At 42.3% G+C, this 17,232-nt stretch overlaps 1 protein-coding gene across 28 annotated transcripts in view; it reads left to right on the forward strand.

Moving 5' to 3' along the window:
• Nucleotides 1-17,232, forward strand: part of DOCK9 (dedicator of cytokinesis 9) — a 248,544-nt gene that overhangs the window by 217,307 nt on the left and 14,005 nt on the right. For 10 of the 28 annotated variants that reach the window (XM_084880234.1, XM_084880236.1, XM_084880241.1 and 7 more), the window contains 9 exons: nt 1,399-1,512; nt 1,631-1,846; nt 3,056-3,113; nt 4,058-4,135; nt 5,368-5,474; nt 10,671-10,793; nt 11,499-11,612; nt 12,276-12,311; nt 13,129-13,275. In XM_084880234.1, coding sequence (XP_084736360.1) covers nt 1,399-1,512; nt 1,631-1,846; nt 3,056-3,113; nt 4,058-4,135; nt 5,368-5,474; nt 10,671-10,793; nt 11,499-11,612; nt 12,276-12,311; nt 13,129-13,275 — 993 coding nt within the window. The remainder of the gene's footprint in view (nt 1-1,398; nt 1,513-1,630; nt 1,847-3,055; nt 3,114-4,057; nt 4,136-5,367; nt 5,475-10,670; nt 10,794-11,498; nt 11,613-12,275; nt 12,312-13,128; nt 13,276-17,232) is intronic. The other 18 variants (XM_084880245.1, XM_084880238.1, XM_084880240.1 and 15 more) reach the window with 3 other exon arrangements.

A 17,232-nucleotide genomic window follows, 5' to 3' on the forward strand; every position in this document is an offset into this window, starting at 1 on the left:
TCTGTCTTCCCGCTATTAATATACACCTGTCTCTCCAGAATTAAAATGTCTCAAGGTATCTGCTCTGGGAACCATACCAGATACTGAAATGTCATACATATTTTTGTCAGAGACTCTTCATTCCTGTATTTATTCATTTATTTAAACAAGTATTTATTGTTTGCAAACTACATGCAAGGATCCATGGATCCAGCCATGAACAAAACAGAACCCCCTCTTGGCCCCCACGGAGTGTATGTCCAGCTGGAGCCCCAGCACCCGCAGCATGCAGCGTGCCCTGGGCTACTAGTATAACAGAGGAGCGTTAGTGCCCCAAGGAGGGGCATCTGGCTGGGGATCAGGAAAAAGGAGGCGAAGAAGCTCCCAGAGGATGTGAAGGGTGAACGCTGCTTAGCAACCCAGGGGGAAGGGCCCATCCAGGGAACTGGAGAAGACCCTGATAGCGAAGTTGAGAATGTGGGTGAGAACAAGTTGAGGAGGCATCGTTGCCCATTTGGAGGGATTGCCTGGACCCCAGGGCTGAGAGTGGATTGGGGGAGTCAAGACCTTATCCAGGGAGACTGTGGGGAAACCATAGTCCAATATAGGCCAGAGAGGCTGGTGCTATGGGCCAGTCGTGGTGAGGTAGGAAGGAAGAGGAGGTTGAGGTGACAGCACTTTGTGATTGGTTGCACTTGGGTGCAGTGAAGAAAAATGGGGGGAATAAGGATGGCATTCATGCATTTTAGCTTGGGTAACTGGGAAAAGCCAGTGCTATTCATTGACCCAAAAAGAAGAGAGATTCCCCCATTGCATAGTTAATATGAATACCTTTTAACAAAAAATGCAAAGGACAGTCTACTTATTGAAAGTTCACACAAAAACCAAGGAGGTAAATACTAAGGTCTCTCTTTTTATTAGAGAAAGTGATAGGTAATCATCCAAATGGTACAGGCTTATCTGATTCTCTTTCTTTTTTAAAAACTTATCTTTATTTTTTAAAGTATTACAGATTCCCGCCCCCCCACCTTTTTACTTTCCCCATTGACTCCCTCCACCACATATCCACCATCCCCACCTTCACCACACTATTGTTTGTGTCCATGGGGTAGGCATATATGCATATAAGTTCCCCAGCTAATCTCTGCAGACCACTCCCCTGCCCCTGCCCTTTCATTCCTCTATATTCTCTTATTACCCTTTTCCTATGCAAATAAAATACTTAATGATAGCATAATCCCCTTCTGGAATACTTCTTGAAAAATCACTCAGTCATCATTTCCTACCCTGGCGTGATCCCTGCTCAAAACTTCCCCTTTGCCCTGACTTCATGCACAGCCTACCTGAAGGCAGGAGCTGAGCCCAGGTGAGGAGGCATTCGAAGGTGAATTGATTTGCTCACATTTGTGTGTCCCTAAGGTCATTATTTCCGTCAGCCAGCTGATAGCAGATGTTGTGGGGATCGGGGGAACCAGATTTCAGCAGTCCTTGTCTATCATCAACAACTGTGCCAACAGCGACAGGCTCATCAAGGTGGGTGCCCTGGTCCCATTGTCTTTCTCACCCCCGAGACTCTGCCTCCTCTCTACCATGTACATGGACAGGCTGAACACGGCTGAAAACCCGTGTCCTTCTCCCACTCCTGTTTCAGCACACCACCTTCTCCTCGGACGTGAAGGACTTGACCAAAAGGATCCGCACGGTCCTGATGGCCACGGCCCAGATGAAGGAGCACGAGAACGACCCTGAGATGCTGGTGGACCTCCAGTACAGTCTGGCCAAGTCCTACGCCAGCACCCCTGAGCTCCGGAAGACGTGGCTGGACAGCATGGCCAGGATCCACGTCAAAAACGGGGATCTCTCCGAGGTAGCCCTGCAAGCCTTCCCACGGGCATTTTTTTTTTTTTTTAGAAAACTGTGCCCCATTCACTAAAAGAAGCCAATTCTGAGAAAAATTTTCCAGTAATTAAAAGAAGCAAATTAGCCCTAGCCAGTGTGTTCAGCGATTAGAGCATTGGCCCGCACACCTAAGGGTTTCAGGTTTCATTCCCGATCAAGGGCAACCCCATTGTTCAATCTTCTTTCCAGGTTAGGGTGCCTGGGGGAGGCAACCAATCAGTGTGTCTCTCTCACATCAATGTTTCTCTCTCTCCCCCATCTTCTCGTCCACTCTCTAAAAAACAGTGGAATAAATATCCACGGGTGCCGATTAACAAAAATTAAATTAAAAAGAAGCCAGTTTAAACAGTATTAGGCTCAGGGTTACTTCATAGTCATGTAAGCATTTTAATAATTTACCAAATTGTAAGGAGATATGTATGTCACAAAAGGGCATTGTTTGAAAGCACTTAAAAACATCCATGCTCATGCAGATGCCTGCTAATTCAAGTGTACTCAGTGTCTGTATCCAATATCCCCTCGAGTTCTAAAATTCCTCTATTTATGATAAAATTGAATTTTCCTATTATTAAAGTATTGATAGGGCATACGTTTTTCCCCTTTTGAGGGGATTCATTGCCATCTGTGGCCCTGATAGGTGTTAGAGCGCCCCCTCGTGTTCAGATCTTCCATGTCTCAGTAAGCAGACAGTATGTGGAGGAGTTGGGAATCCCGGATCCAACATTTACTGACTCTGTGATACTGAGCCCGTTATTAACCCGTGTGTCAATAACATCTGTAAAGTGGGGGAAATAAGGAAAACAGTAGGCTATAATGCATGTTCTTATTCCCATGAAAACTGTGTTTAGGGTTGTGCTAAGGCATGTAGGCATGATCCATGGAATTAACAAAGAAGCATGCTTTTACTTTTAAACTTCCATAGTTGCTTAAACTAGTAAAATTACATTCCACATCTGAAAAAAAAGCTTTTACCTTTTTTTTATATTGATCATTTATGGAGTCCATTCTGTTTGACAATTGTTCCACTTCTTTCCAAAGGTAAAAGTGTCAACTATTAGGAGCATGAGTTGGTGCCTTGGGATCTAACATAAGTACACACAGCCATTAGGTTTCTGTCTGCGAGCATTTTGGCGTGCTGTATCAATGGTGATTCTGAGGCATGTGTCTCTTGTTGCAGGCGGCAATGTGCTATGTCCATGTCACAGCCCTGGTGGCAGAATATCTCACGCGAAAAGGTGAGGAGTTTCCTGTGTTTTGTGAAATGAACATAAAACTGTACAAAGCAGCAAAGATAAGAGGAGCCGTTGAGAAAGATTTGGAAGTGGGGGGTTGTGGTGTGTGTGTGTGTGTGTGTGTGTGTGTGTGTGTGTACATGAGTACGCTGTTCATTGTTTTGTTTGCGGGCTCGACATTTGCTTGACTTGGTAGGCACAGCAGAAATGCCAACATCAAAAAGAAAGATGGGTAGCATGTTGCCATATCTCTTGCTATTGGCTCCATCACCCAAAGACTAGTTAATGAGCTTTGCAGTGAAGTGAGGCCAATCTTGAGCTGAAAAGATTTTATTTTTCCCTTACGAGAGTTCCCACTGGAACTGTTTATCTATCAAAAGACAGTTGTAATGGGAGCTCATCAGTCAGCATTTTCTGGACCGTGGCCCAGTTGGCTTTATTGTGTGAGGAGGCAGCTTGCTGGCCGGAAACCTTGCCTCCCCGTGGAAGGAAAGGGCAAGGAGTGAATGGTGCTCGTGTGTGCATTTCGTATCTGTTCCCAGATTAGCAGGCCATGAATCCTCTCATGCGTTCCTTTTGGTTGAACACCAGTTGCTCATTTCCATTGCAAAATCAGTGCAGCCTCCAATGGCGGCATTTACTTTTGCAGCACGAGGATCTTGGAAAATCTGGCTGTGTGTGCACGTGGGCAAGCACAGCAGTTCCAGGTCTGGCTAACAAGGAGAGTGTTTACAGAGTGAGAAATGATAGGAAGTCACAGATGCCTGGCCAGTGAATGTCTATATTTCTGGTGTTGCTGGCTATTTGGAATGAAATTTAAGTGAGTCTTAGGCTTGCCGTACGTCAGAGCCTGAGAGAGATATTCAAGAAGAGCTCCATATTCTCTTACTACCAGCTCGCTTTCCTGTTGAGACCTATTGTCAGGTAATACATTTCCTCATGTTTAGAAGCAGACATAGCCCTCCGACGGGAGCCAACCCTCTCCCCCTACAGCTACAGCACCTGCCAGAGGAGGCGCCTGGGAGGTGAGCCCAAGGGTCAGCCCGGTCCATGGGGCCCCAGCCGTCCCATCCACATGACACTCAGAGGTGTGGGGACTTCCTTTTTTAACTGCCTGGTTGGCCTTGGCCTTGGCTCTCCTCTCTCCTTCTGTTCCTGCCTCTCTGTTCAGAGGGCAAGGAGAGGAAAGCCCTCTGGCCACCACAGTAGTTGTTCACTAAAGTTAAATTGTACCTCTCCGTGTACTCTGTCACCTGAAAGTGGGTGGTTGGCTTTTACAGTTTTGCTTTTTGTACGCTAATGTATCTGAAGCTCCTGGATTAGGGCTTTCATGTGTCTCCATAAAAACAAAAGCAAGTCTAGATTAGCATAGGGACAGAGTCTCGTGTGGAAACCTTGACCAGGATTAACAGGAAAAAAATCTCTGGCTTTAGGTCCTACTCCTTTAAGACTTGATTTCAAAATTCTCTGTGTTCCTCCTGTTCCCACAGTATGGGAGGTCTGAATGCAGGTTTTGACTTCTGTTTCGGTTTATTGTAAACAATGGTCACAAACTAGAGTAAAAGACATTTCAAGTCCTTCGTTTGATTATTTTTGCAGAGACCCCAATTGGGCCATTATTGCTATTACCTTATCCCAGCTGCAACCTTATTCCATCCCTTAGAAAGCACTCATGCTTTCTGTGCTCTTGCTCTTCAGTGGGGGAAAGAGGCCTCTCCTTACCCCAGACAGCCCATGTGGAATCAGCTAAGTCAGCCTCTTGGCTCACCACTGAGGCTGTTGAGTTACTTGTTGGTTTTATAGACTGCTTCATGCAGGAAGGGCAGGTTCTGGGTTACTTCCAAGCAGCGTGGGTGAGATGACAGCTTGACGGAAATATAGTTATTTTTGAATCCAATATTTTCCCTTGATTGGCTTTGGCTTCTTTATTTTTCTTAGTATCTGAACGCCTATCATCTTACCAAATCGAATTTATTGTTTATTGGTCATTATTTTATAATTAATTCGATTCAATGCCTAGTTCAGTTCATTTAAGCTTAAAGATTGCATTCCTTTTAATAAAGGTGGGTGAAAAATAAAACAGGGTGAGAAAAAGAAACACTGAGGAAGGAAGTGGTCCCCAGGCTGGCCTGAGACCCAGGGGATTTCACAATGAATTTTTCATTCAATACAGAAACATTCAGGGCAGGAGGAAGCCTCACGGTTCATCCACTTACGGGTTAACACCTCACTCTCTCCCCTGCTGTCTCGATTCTAGGCATGTTTAGACAGGGATGCACAGCCTTCAGGGTGATCACCCCAAACATAGAGGAGGAGGCCTCCATGATGGAAGACGTCGGCATGCAGGATGTCCATTTCAACGAGGTGAGTGCCCCAGCCCATGCGGTTTTCACTGGCTAGAACCTCCGCCCCCGTGGTTTACCCCGCCAGTGCGGGGGACAAAGGCCCTTGTCTCTATAGCTGCTGTTGACACACTTTGTCTAACTAACATAATGCTCCAGACACCGGAAACAGAGCAGCAGCGGTTAGTTCTACCATTCGGTTTCCCTTCCTAGGAATCCATCCAGGACTCCCAAGGAGAGTTTGAGGAGCTGGTTAGTAGTGAAGTGAGGTTGAGAGGTCAAATTCCGTGATGACCTAAAATTCTATTCTAAAATGTCTAGTCTCAAATAATGTTCTAACTTAACACGTGAGAAAGGAGGATAATATATTGTTTTTTCATATTTAAATATTAAGATAATTTTAACCAAGATAGATTAAGTTTTATTGATATTTCAAGTATCCTGAAATAAAGAAGTGAGCTGGCTATTCCATGGATTAACTGTTCAGCAATCTCCACACCTTGAAATGCCTGGACAGACGTTAATTTTTTTTATTTTTTACTTTGAAATTAACTGTGGTCACAGGGCCCATGTGTTCTTGGCTTTGAACTCCTCACTCCAAGGCAAGTCTTAACTGGGTTTTCCCCTGAGAAGAAGCTTGAATGGATTTTCTCCTTGTAGCAACCACCCTTGTCCCCCCTGCCAAGTCAGACCTTTGGGGTGCAGCAGTTCGTTTAGAATTCAGTAAGGAAAACAATGATGTCAGCAACAATTAAAGATCTGAAAGTAAACAATTCTAGGGAACCTGTCCCACAGGGATGATACAATAAAGCTCAAGTTTGCTCATCTGATTAAATACTAGGCTGGAATAATCACTACTGCCGAGAGAATTACCCAGTGAAATAAAGTACAGATTTTATTGGGAAAATTTGTGAATGGCACCCACTCTGCGCAATAGCCAAACATGTGACAGGGATAGCTTTATCAGTCATTTTCAGAATATGGATTGTCCACCCTGTCCTTGAAGCATACAGTTGGTAAATCTTTAACAAGATCCATAGTGCATGATCTGTGGTGATTAGGATGTGACACAGCAGGATTATAAAGTCCCGAGCAAGCCCTGCACATCTAGATTGAAACTAGCCAGGATTGGAAAGGATAATGTGTCCAAAAAGCCAGGAAAACACATATTGCTACTTACCTTTTTCTTTTAGCTATCAGGATGTTTTAGGAAAAAGAGAAAGTTGAAAATCTACCGGAGAAGGAAGTAACTTAAAAATCATTGTCCTTGTAAGCTGCATTATTAGATATATTTGAACGCCTTTTATGATCTCCTAAACGATTTTAGAGAAGTTACCTAAAAATACATAATTCTCCTCCCAGCAGGCCTCAGGGTGAGTTTTTGTTGGTCACAGTTCGTGTCTCCTGACTTTTTTTTTTTTAATTTACTTTTGATTAGATAAAAAGGAACATCCCATTTCTGTTTGTCGTTTTTGTTTCACAAGCTGGATTCTGTGCAGACTACAGAATTCTGAATCCTTTATGGTGTCAAAATTCCTCACAGCCCGTGTGGTTTTGCGATCCCTCTCTCATTATGCCAGACAGGCAGGGTTCTGGAAGGAAGTAGGTGGCATGCTTAGGAAACTGAGAAAAAGTCTAATAAAGGGACTTATTTTGGAAGTTTGGACAGGATTTGAGGAAATCAACAAGGAATATTGCAGTTCCCTGAGATTAACAGCAGCTGGGTTACTATCCCTCCACCTATGGACTACAGGTTGGAAAGAAAGAGAAACAAGGGCCTGCCTGATAGGACTGTGGGCTTTATTTAGGGAGGGCACAATCCTGGCACCCTTGCAGGGAGGGAGCCATCGGGTAGCCACCCCACCTTCACTCTCCTGACCTGAGCCTTCCACTGGCCGAGTCAGCCAGGAGCTAGAAGACCGGGAGCAAGACAGAGGTTCTAGTGCATCCGCCTCCCAGAACACAGAGCGAGGGAGGACGGGGCTGATGAGGACTGGTGAGGGGAGATTGGAAATGTCAGTCCAGTTGCTAAAATTTCTTTGTAACCCTCAAAATCAGTATTCATGGAGGTGCTTGTGTGATCATTGGGGACATGCACAGAGCAGCAAAAAAATTTGAACTTACCTGCTCCTCACTGAGGAGGCACAGGGAAATTTTCTGTCTTCTTGGTCTGGCTCTCGTGCTTTAAACAGTTGTCCTTTTCTACTCAGTACCATGTTTTCCACATCTTTGTTCTTTTAGTTTGTGATTTTGCTGTTTCAAATGACCCCCAAGTGTAGTGCTGCCTCGTGTTTCTGGGCACAGGACATCTGTGATTACCTTACAGAGAAAATACTTGTGTTAAGATGAGCTTTTTTCAGGCATGAGTACTTTGGGTCATGAGTTCCATGTTAATGAATCAACAACATATACATGAGTACTTTGGGTCATGAGTTCCATGTTAATGAATCAACAACATATACATGCATTTTCATGTCTCATAAAATTGTCAACCTTTAATTATTAATTTATGTTTGACATAAAAAAAACTTTGAGTGTGGCAATATCGTCTTTGTTTACTTAATTTTTTTCACCTGTCTTGACACAGAAACACATGTAAAACAAGATTGTTTACTGATTGGTTCTCAAAAATTTCTTGACACAGAAACACATGTAAAACAAGATTGTTTACTGATTGGTTCTCAAAAATTTTGTAGCCAGAGGCTCTTGGGAACCTAACCCTGTATTTCCCCAAGGAGGGGTGGTTCAGTCTTCACTAATTCATTGGTCATGGTGAATTTATACAGTGTCATTACCATGAATCATAAGAATCCACTCTATCGAGCATACTCCACTCTTGTTTCACAGAATGGCAACTATTACCACTGGGTAGAGCAAACATATGAAGTTAACCAGACAAGTCTCTGGCTTATATCAACCAAACTGTTTCTATTCAGAAATAACTGCCAGTAACCAACATAATATGTTTATATTTGTGGAACATCTCAAGAATAGATATATTAACAACATATTGCATGATTCCTATATTTACATCTCATACAAGCTTGCTGATTGTCTGTAACCAATAAAGTTGTTTAACCTTCCACTTTTCCTTGACCCAGAGTGCTCTTAGAACCATAAAAGTTATAATGATTCTGCAAAAACAATAGCAGTAGGAGTAGAGTTTTGACCCATGGGTCTTGTCTAATGCTCTACCCTTGGCTCATTTCTGGACATATATCCCTGCTTCCTTGTGCAAATACTTGCTGAGCTCCCTCAGCACTGAGCTAGGTGCTGGAGATACAAGGGTGAGCAAGATTTTGTCCCTTGCTAGCAGCTCTACTGCTTTTGATGCTTTCTTCCCGTTGATGAGAAACACCTAAGCCACTGTCCCTTAGAAGATGAACTGCAAGGTGGCTGAGTTCTTTGTGACCTGAAAATTTCCATATTCATTCTGTAAACTAGCTGTGTACCATGTCTAACTTTGGGATATACAAGTGAAGTGCCTGCCTCAGAAAGTTTCACTTAGTGCAGTAGTCCTCAAACATTAGTGTGCTTAGAAATTACTTGTATTCTTGCTACAAGTGGAGATTCCCACTCCACACACACACACACACACACACTCAGCTGGGTAGGTGTGGCACTTGGGAATCTATACTTAACAAGCATCCCAGGAGATTTTTCTAATGCAAGGTGTTTTCAACTATATCTTGAGAAATAATAACATAGTTGGTAACATAGATTATGTCATAAAGCACAACATTGTCCAAGTGAAGTCACACATTCACAGTTATTCCCAAGTGTCAGATAATAGAGACAATAACTAACTGCATAGGAAAGGTTAAGTTAAATTAATCCTAAAATGGAGCAAGTGGTATTTATAGTTGATATATGTCTGTATGCATTTTCATGTCTCATAAAATTGTCAACCTTTAATTATTAATTTATGTTTGACATAAAAAAAACTTTGAGTGTGGCAATATCGTCTTTGTTTACTTAATTTTTTTCACCTCCTTTTCAGCATCATCCTTTGCCACTCCCTGATGCAATGTTTATACTCCAACGCCTCATACTGCTTGTAAATTCCTCCCATACCTGCTGCCCTCTCCTGTGTCTTCCTGTGCTGTTCCCTCTCCCTGGAATGTCTCCCCTCTCATTCTTCCGACTTCCACTCCCACCTTTCTCCTTCACCTCACCAACTCCTGACCACTCAGTCAGTGGTCACCTACTGCAGCCTTCCTTGCCCACCATTTTCCTCATCACTGGATGGATGCCGAACCTCTGCATCCCTGATTCCCTGCACATGTCTTTGTCAGCACACTTGCCACCATCTTTTATAATCTCTTTATGGAGCTGTCTTCACAATAGACTCAGCTCAATGAGAGCAGGAAATGCTTCATTCACATGATGATTGGCCACCCCAGTACTCACCCAGAGACACACTGACTACTGTTAAATAAATAAACCGCTGCTGCTCTTAATTCAGTGTCTGCCTTTCATTGACAGAGGATCAAACATGTTAAAAAAGCAACTATTGAAACCCTTACAAACTATATTAGCAAATTAAATCTGAGAGTATATAAAAAAGAGGAGCACATCATGACTAAGTCGTGTTTATCCCAGAAGCACACCATTGGTTCAACATGAGAAAGCCAATAAGTATAATTCAACATATTAACAGAATAAATAAGGAAAACCATATGACAATCTCAGTAGATGCAGAAAAACCATTTGAAAAAATCAACATCCATTCATGATTAAGAAAAAAACTAGTAGGAAGGAACTTCCTTAACCTGAAAAAGATTATTTACAAAAAATCTAGAGCTAATATTACACTTAATGGTGAAAGACTGAATGCTTTCCCCCTAAAATTGGGAACAAGACAAGAATATCTGTTTTCAACGCTCCTTTTCAACATTGTGCCAGAGGTTAGAGCATAGTCCTAATTCACCAAGGTTTCAGGTTCAATCCCCAGTCAGGGTATATAGAAGAATCAACAAATGAATGCATAAATAAGTGGAACAACACATGGATTTTCCTCTCTCTCCTTCTTCCTCTCCTCCTCCCTCTCTTTTTCTCTCCCTGTCTAAAATCATTAAATTTAATTAATAAATAAAAATACTCCATGTTTTGACATTTTCCTCCTAGCCATCTTAACCAGCTATGCATACTGCAAGGACACGCTGTTTTGTCTCTTAGTAATACTCCTTTCTGGCCCATGGCTGCCTTCTTTGGTCAGGATGTGCTCATGGAGCTCCTTGAACAGTGTGCTGATGGACTCTGGAAGGCCGAACGCTACGAGCTGATTGCTGACATCTACAAACTCATCATCCCCATTTATGAGAAGCGGAGAGATTTTGAGGTATCTTGAGTTGTTTGTTTTTTCTTCCAGTGTAGAGGACAGTGAAATGACATATACCCCCAGATTTCCTTACATGCAAAGAGAGCAAGCAGGCCATGGTCAGAAATGAGCATGTGGTCTCTGACCCTTCATGTGGGGCTGGCAGGTCAGCACCCTGAGCCATCAGGCATCCCACACTCAGACCCCACCTCTAGGCAGACCCCACATCTCCAACAACAATGGTTGGTAGTTCTGACACTCGGCTTTTGAAAGGTGCCCCGAACAGTTTCAGAGCCACCAGGTGCCTTTTTTTCTCAGGATGCTTTGTTGCTCTCCTACCTGGGAAACCGGTGTCCCGTCCGTGCTTCCTGGCCTGGGAGGCCGTCCAGTTTCTTTCTCTTAGCATATCAGATGGAGCAGGGAGATCAAGGACTGAAAATGACACCATAGGACTTTATCATCTCTGACATTTTGTGTTCACTTGAAAGCAGAATTTGCTTACTGCGTTGTGGGAATTGGATGGGTTCTCATATGCACACTGGTCCTTTGGGTGGGAAACAATACAATTCAAAAAGGATCACTACCAGTTGTGCAATCCAAATATAGTCTTTTTTTTTTTTTTAATAAGTCCAAGGATTGTTCACCCATGTGATCTCATTTACTTTTTTAAACTGGTTGTACGCATTGCATACAATAGGGAGACCTGGGTTTTGTTCTGCTTTCCAGAGGCTAGCCCATCTGTACGATACTCTGCACCGGGCCTACAGCAAGGTGACCGAGGTCATGCACTCGGGCCGCAGGCTCCTGGGCACCTACTTCCGAGTGGCCTTCTTCGGGCAGGTGAGCCTCCTCTCTGTGCTGTAGGCTGGCCCACATCCCCCTTTCTTTCCCTTAGCTCTATAAAATTGTATTTTGTTAATGTTCTGCTTTCTATAAATGCTAATGTGATGAATTTGTCATGTTTAGTATGATTCTTCCTCAGTAGTAAACTTTCTGCTTTTCTTTTTTTTCCTTTCTTCCTGTCTTTTATTTATTACTTTCTTAAGGCAGCGGTAAGTGCTCCTTCCATAAGACTGTCTTAGTGGCATCTTTGGTACTTCATACAATTTGCAAGTTTCCTTTTCGAGTCTATATGTATATCTGTCCAGTCATCACAGACTCCAAAAACATTAACATTTTATCTCATTTACAGAAATAAATCATTTGTTTCCTCATACATTGATACTGCATGTTTTAAACAAAAATTAAGACTTCCTGGTTTCTTTTGTCTATGTGTATCTCTACTTCTCATAATATATCATCTCCACAGTATATTTACCATTGTAATATTTCAGGAACCCCGTACAAAAGGGTTCATTTAAATTTAACTGAGTGTTTAACCTCCAAGACTCTAACATGATTAAATGATATGAATTATAATTCATATATGTAGGTCGTGTGGTTTTTCTATGAGCATTATATAACCTTCAATTTATCCTGTTATTGTCTTTTATAACTTTATAGCAATACCAGTTTACAGACAGTGAAACAGATGTGGAGGTAATTACAGTAAAAGCTTAATAAGCAAGTAATGTAGTGAAATTACTGCATCTAAACTCCTAGTTTGATGTGGATGTTTTCTGTTCCATGTTAGCCTGTATATTTTGTTATACATATAAATACTATGTTTTTGGCACCATTTTTCCTCCTCTATTTTAGATGAGAAATGTTTTGTTTTAATTTATTTCAAATATTAACCCCAATCTGGACTTTCAAATTTTCAACCTTTTTCACTTCCCGCGCAATTCTAAACCTTGTCTTATTCAGGCCTGTTCGGTGCTAAAATACGATGATAATGGAAATATTGGAGATATGGCACCAGATATAACTGGTGATAATGAAAATATTTTCTGGTGTCATGCTCCAGCCCTTTAATATGTTTCTCATCAGTAAAGCAAAGTAGAATTTACATAAACTTTACGTGGCTTTTGCTGAACCTGCTCCGGACCTAAAAGCTTCCTCATGTGCCATAAAGTGCTGTATGAGCCTTCCCCCATTGATTTGTTTCTTGGGAATGTGAAATAGGCTTGATGCCCATCATCAGACTTCACCGAGAGAACACAGTCTTACATCCCCAGTCTCTCATTTCACTCAGCACTTAATGACAGCATTCTTGAATGCGTTTGCAGTTTTGTGTTTTAACTTTATCTTTGCACCCAGACTTCATGTTATCATTTTCCTTCCTGTTTGAAAAGCCTGTTTAATTAGGATTTTATTTTAGAATCTTTTATTTTTTAACCCTTATAAACCCCTCCCGGGTGGTAGCTGTGGGCTTGTATTCAGTGATAGCCCTCTAATTGCGCTCTATGTCACACAGGGATTCTTTGAAGATGAAGACGGGAAGGAGTATATTTACAAAGAACCCAAACTCACACCTCTGTCCGAAATTTCTCAGAGACTCCTTAAACTTTACTCAGATAAATTTGGTTCTGAAAATGTCAAAATGATACAGGATTCTGGAAAGGTAGGACCATGTTTGGAAACATTTTATGGCAACATAATATTGTTTTGGTTATGCATGATGGATCATATCATATAATAATAATAATTAGACCGGACATCCTTCCAAATGACCTTCCAGATGAAGCCGGGGCTGTGACGGAAGCCCAGGTCCTGGGTGCCAGAAGGAAGCTGGTGCCAGCAACCAGGGGGAGGAAGGCCTACTCTTGCATGAATTTTGTGCATCAGGCCTCTAGTATATTCATAAGTGTGTGTGCGTGTGTGTGTGTGTGTGTGTGTGTGTGTGTGTGTGTATGACCCAGGAAAAACTAAGAATGGTTGGCCTTGTGTGGCAAGTGTATGTATTTTTTTTCTTTTTCTTTTTTCTTCTAAATACCTTTCTTTGCTTTCTAGATGTTTTTCATTAAGCATAAGTTTATTTTATAATTTTAAAGAGACATTCATTTACAAAATAACACCTGAAAGAATGTAACTTTTTCAGTCCAGAAGGTTAGAAATTGTAAGAGGAGGGCCTGAGGTCCTGTTTCTCATAGCACTTTCCCCTGCACTCCTCACCGGCTTGTCTATTACCGGTCATTCTGACTGCTTGGTGGATGCAGGGACAAATGGACCAGCAGATGGACACATCAAGGGATGGACTAACTAGCCAGCATGCTCATGGGAATGAGACGTACCTTCTGTCTGGAGAGGCTGTCCTCTGCCGTACCGCTCTCATGAAGACCCTTTCTGAACCTGCTTTGTTTTTCCGGGACCCTTATAACCTTTTTATTTTGTGCAATCTGTTAAAATGACAGTACAGAATTAACACGAGAGGACCAAGAAAAGAGGATGGCAGACAGTAGTGAACTGGAGAGTTTAGAGTTTGTGGAAGGCGGAAATTCTGAACCAGTGTCCCACCGATTCAGAATGTCTCCAGGAAGTGGGCTATCCCTTTGCTTCCTGAAACTCAGGCCAGGGGAGAGCTCCTGTTCTTTGCATTAAAAATGCTTCCCCTGCTCAGTGTGCAGCAATGACAAGCTTTCCCTCTTTCCAAGCCCACCCTTTAGGAGGCTCCCTAGTGCAGTTTCTGTCCTGAGCCCCAGTGTCTAGAACCTTGGGGCCCTTCGTTTTCTCCAGAAAATAATCTTCCAGCCTCCTTCCCAGTGGTAGGGAGGGAACAAAGGAAAGAGGGAGGGAGTGCAATTCTGAATTCTAGATGCAGGAGACGGGCACAGGCTGACGGTCCAAATTTGGCCTCAGACTTTCACTTATTCGCCTGTGTCCCACTCTGTACCTCACTTCTGTTTTCCGCTGACACTGGTGACCCCACTTAGACTTTTTCCAGAACAGTTTCTCCAAGGAGCATTTTCCTCTGTGGGACAAGGACTAGGGCAGGAACCTGGGGTTCCTCTACTCCGGATAGACTTGGGGCCACCCGCCCTGGTTTCTGCCCCACCCCTCTCTTGGGGCTGGGAAATCCAAGGTTAAGGTGCCAGGACATTCATTATCTGGTGATGTCCCTACAGGGTGGGAGAGGTGAGGGAGCTCTGTGGGGTCTCTCTTATAAGGGCGCTAGTCCCATCATAAGTGTTCTATCCTCATGATCTAATCACCTCCATCCCATTAATGCCACCACCCTGAAAGTTAGGCTTTCAGCCCGTGAATTCTGGGGACACAGACATTCAGTCTATAGCAGCAAGCTTTTCAGGGGTGCTCTGAGCCACCTGTTACTCCTCTCCATCAGAACTTGGATTAGAACTTCTTCACTCTGCTGAATCAGATAGCACACCTCTGCTCGCCCGCCCGCCTTCCAGAAATTCTAAATTCTCCAGTTCACTACTGTCTGCCATCCTCTTTTCTTGGTCCTCGCATGTTAATTCTATACTGTCATTTTAACAGATTGCACAAAGTAAAAGGGATAAATACATGTTGTTGGTCCATTTTTAACCAGGAACCTCAATACAACCATATTAAGGCCTATTTCCTTCCTAGACCAAATTACTCAGGTCCAATTTGCCTTTCTTTTTGGAACTGGAACCTTTGTCTGGGTCAAGTTGTGACTTGACCATTATGATCTTTTTCTCAAGGTTCTCTGCCAGGGTGTTTCTCTGCATCTAGAAAGGTTCAATTATCCAGAGAAGGGGCTGCATGTAAAGGGACTAGACGTGAAATATAAATTTGGAAGGCATTTTGGGGAGTTAGAGGAGACCTAACTTCAGTAACCAAGTTCCCTGAATCTCTGGACCCCTAGCTTTTTATTAACACAAATTGCCCTAAGGCAAAGCAGATGTACATATCAGAGGCAAGGTTTGGTATATAATAGGCATTGTCAGGTTGGAGGAACTGCCTCCAGCTGCTCAGCTGTTTGGCCAGCAGCAGGTAATAACTTGTAGATTGAAATGCCCTCAGCTGTCTGGCAACAGGCAATAATATATACATCTTTTACAGGTTTGGGGAAATGCTTTCAGCCATTCCAGCAGGCAACAATATGATTCAGCCCTGCTGAATATAGAAGCCCCCCAACCTTTTGAGGACTTCTTGCATTTATTATGACTTGCTAGAATTAGCTTCCAGCAGTTCTCATACATTCTTCCCTTTTTCACATGTAGTCCCCGATGTAGCAGCTGAAAGACTTTCTAGACCTTCTCTTCCCCTAAAGACCAGGCCTCCGTCCCTTCTGCAGGAACTTATGTACAACTTGGAAAATGAAGACTAGGGAAACCATTAAAACAATGGTCAGGAATGTTCCTTTCCACTGCTTTAACTGCTTTCTGCTGAAGGAAGTTAAGTTTAATCTGGTTGAATGCAATTATAGTGATTGGCCAGCTGGCCTTTTCTAAAATAGAAGTAACTCACAACTATGTATTTTCTTAACTTCCAAAGGTTAAGGCGCTTTCACATCTGCTTTTCGTTCCTCTTCACAAACATCCCTATGAGAACAGTGGTGCGTGATAATTTGAGACCAGTAAAACTGCCTTGGCCATATTGGTTTGCCTGCCCTGATTGCAGTATAGTCTCCAGGTTATCTGCCTTTCTTTCATGTGCCCTTTTATTTTTCTAAGAAGCTTGGATACAATTGATATGTGCAAAATTGATTTGACTCCCTAATAAATCAGCTGTTGATTGTCTATGGAAAATGCCTGTGTTAATTTTGTAGCAGGTCCCAGAAGTTGGAACACCACTCATTGCAGAAATGTTGTGAAAGTAGTTATGTGCTGAGTTGATCAGGAATTAAATTTATGGTTAGATTAGTCTTTGATTAATTTATACCTGTATTAACTTGATTCATCTACATCTGTTTGATTCTATTATAATCTACCTCCAGATTAATTATAATTTGAGGAACTAGGTCTTATCTTTTTTAATTCTTATTTATTAACTTTATGGGGAGAGAAAGAGAGAGAGAAGGATAGAGAGGGAAACAGCGATTTGTTGTTCCACTTATTTATGTATTCATTGGTTGATTCTCATTTGTGCCCTGACCTGGGATCGAACCCATAACCTTGTCATATCGGGACAACACTTTAACCAATTGAGCCACCCAGCCAAAACAGTTGGAGACCTAGGTTTTAATGTCATTAAAAATAATAGTGGGGAATTAAAATTCTAGGTTAAACAAGACTAAAGAGACATAACATTTAAATATAAAATGTGGTTGTTGATTAGTTTCTGGTTCAAACACAAATAGCTATAAATAACATTCTGGAGACATTTGAGACATTTTCGTACAGACTGGGCATTGGGTGACATAGGAAATTAGTATTAATTTTGTTGGGTATGATAATGTATATTGGTTATGGAAGAGAATGCCCTCATGTTTAGGAGATGTTGGCTGAAGTATCATGATGTATACCACTTATTTTGAAATGGCTTAGCTAAAAAAAAGTCTGTATGTGTGTGTATATTTGAAGCAATAGAGCAAAGTATTAGCAATTGTTTTAAGTGGTGGTTATGTGGTATTCTTTGTACTATTTTTTCCAAG

The sequence above is a fragment of the Pipistrellus hanaki genome, assembly GCF_964339955.1.
Source record: "Pipistrellus hanaki genome assembly, chromosome: 3".
Taxonomy (NCBI): Eukaryota; Metazoa; Chordata; class Mammalia; order Chiroptera; family Vespertilionidae; genus Pipistrellus; species Pipistrellus hanaki.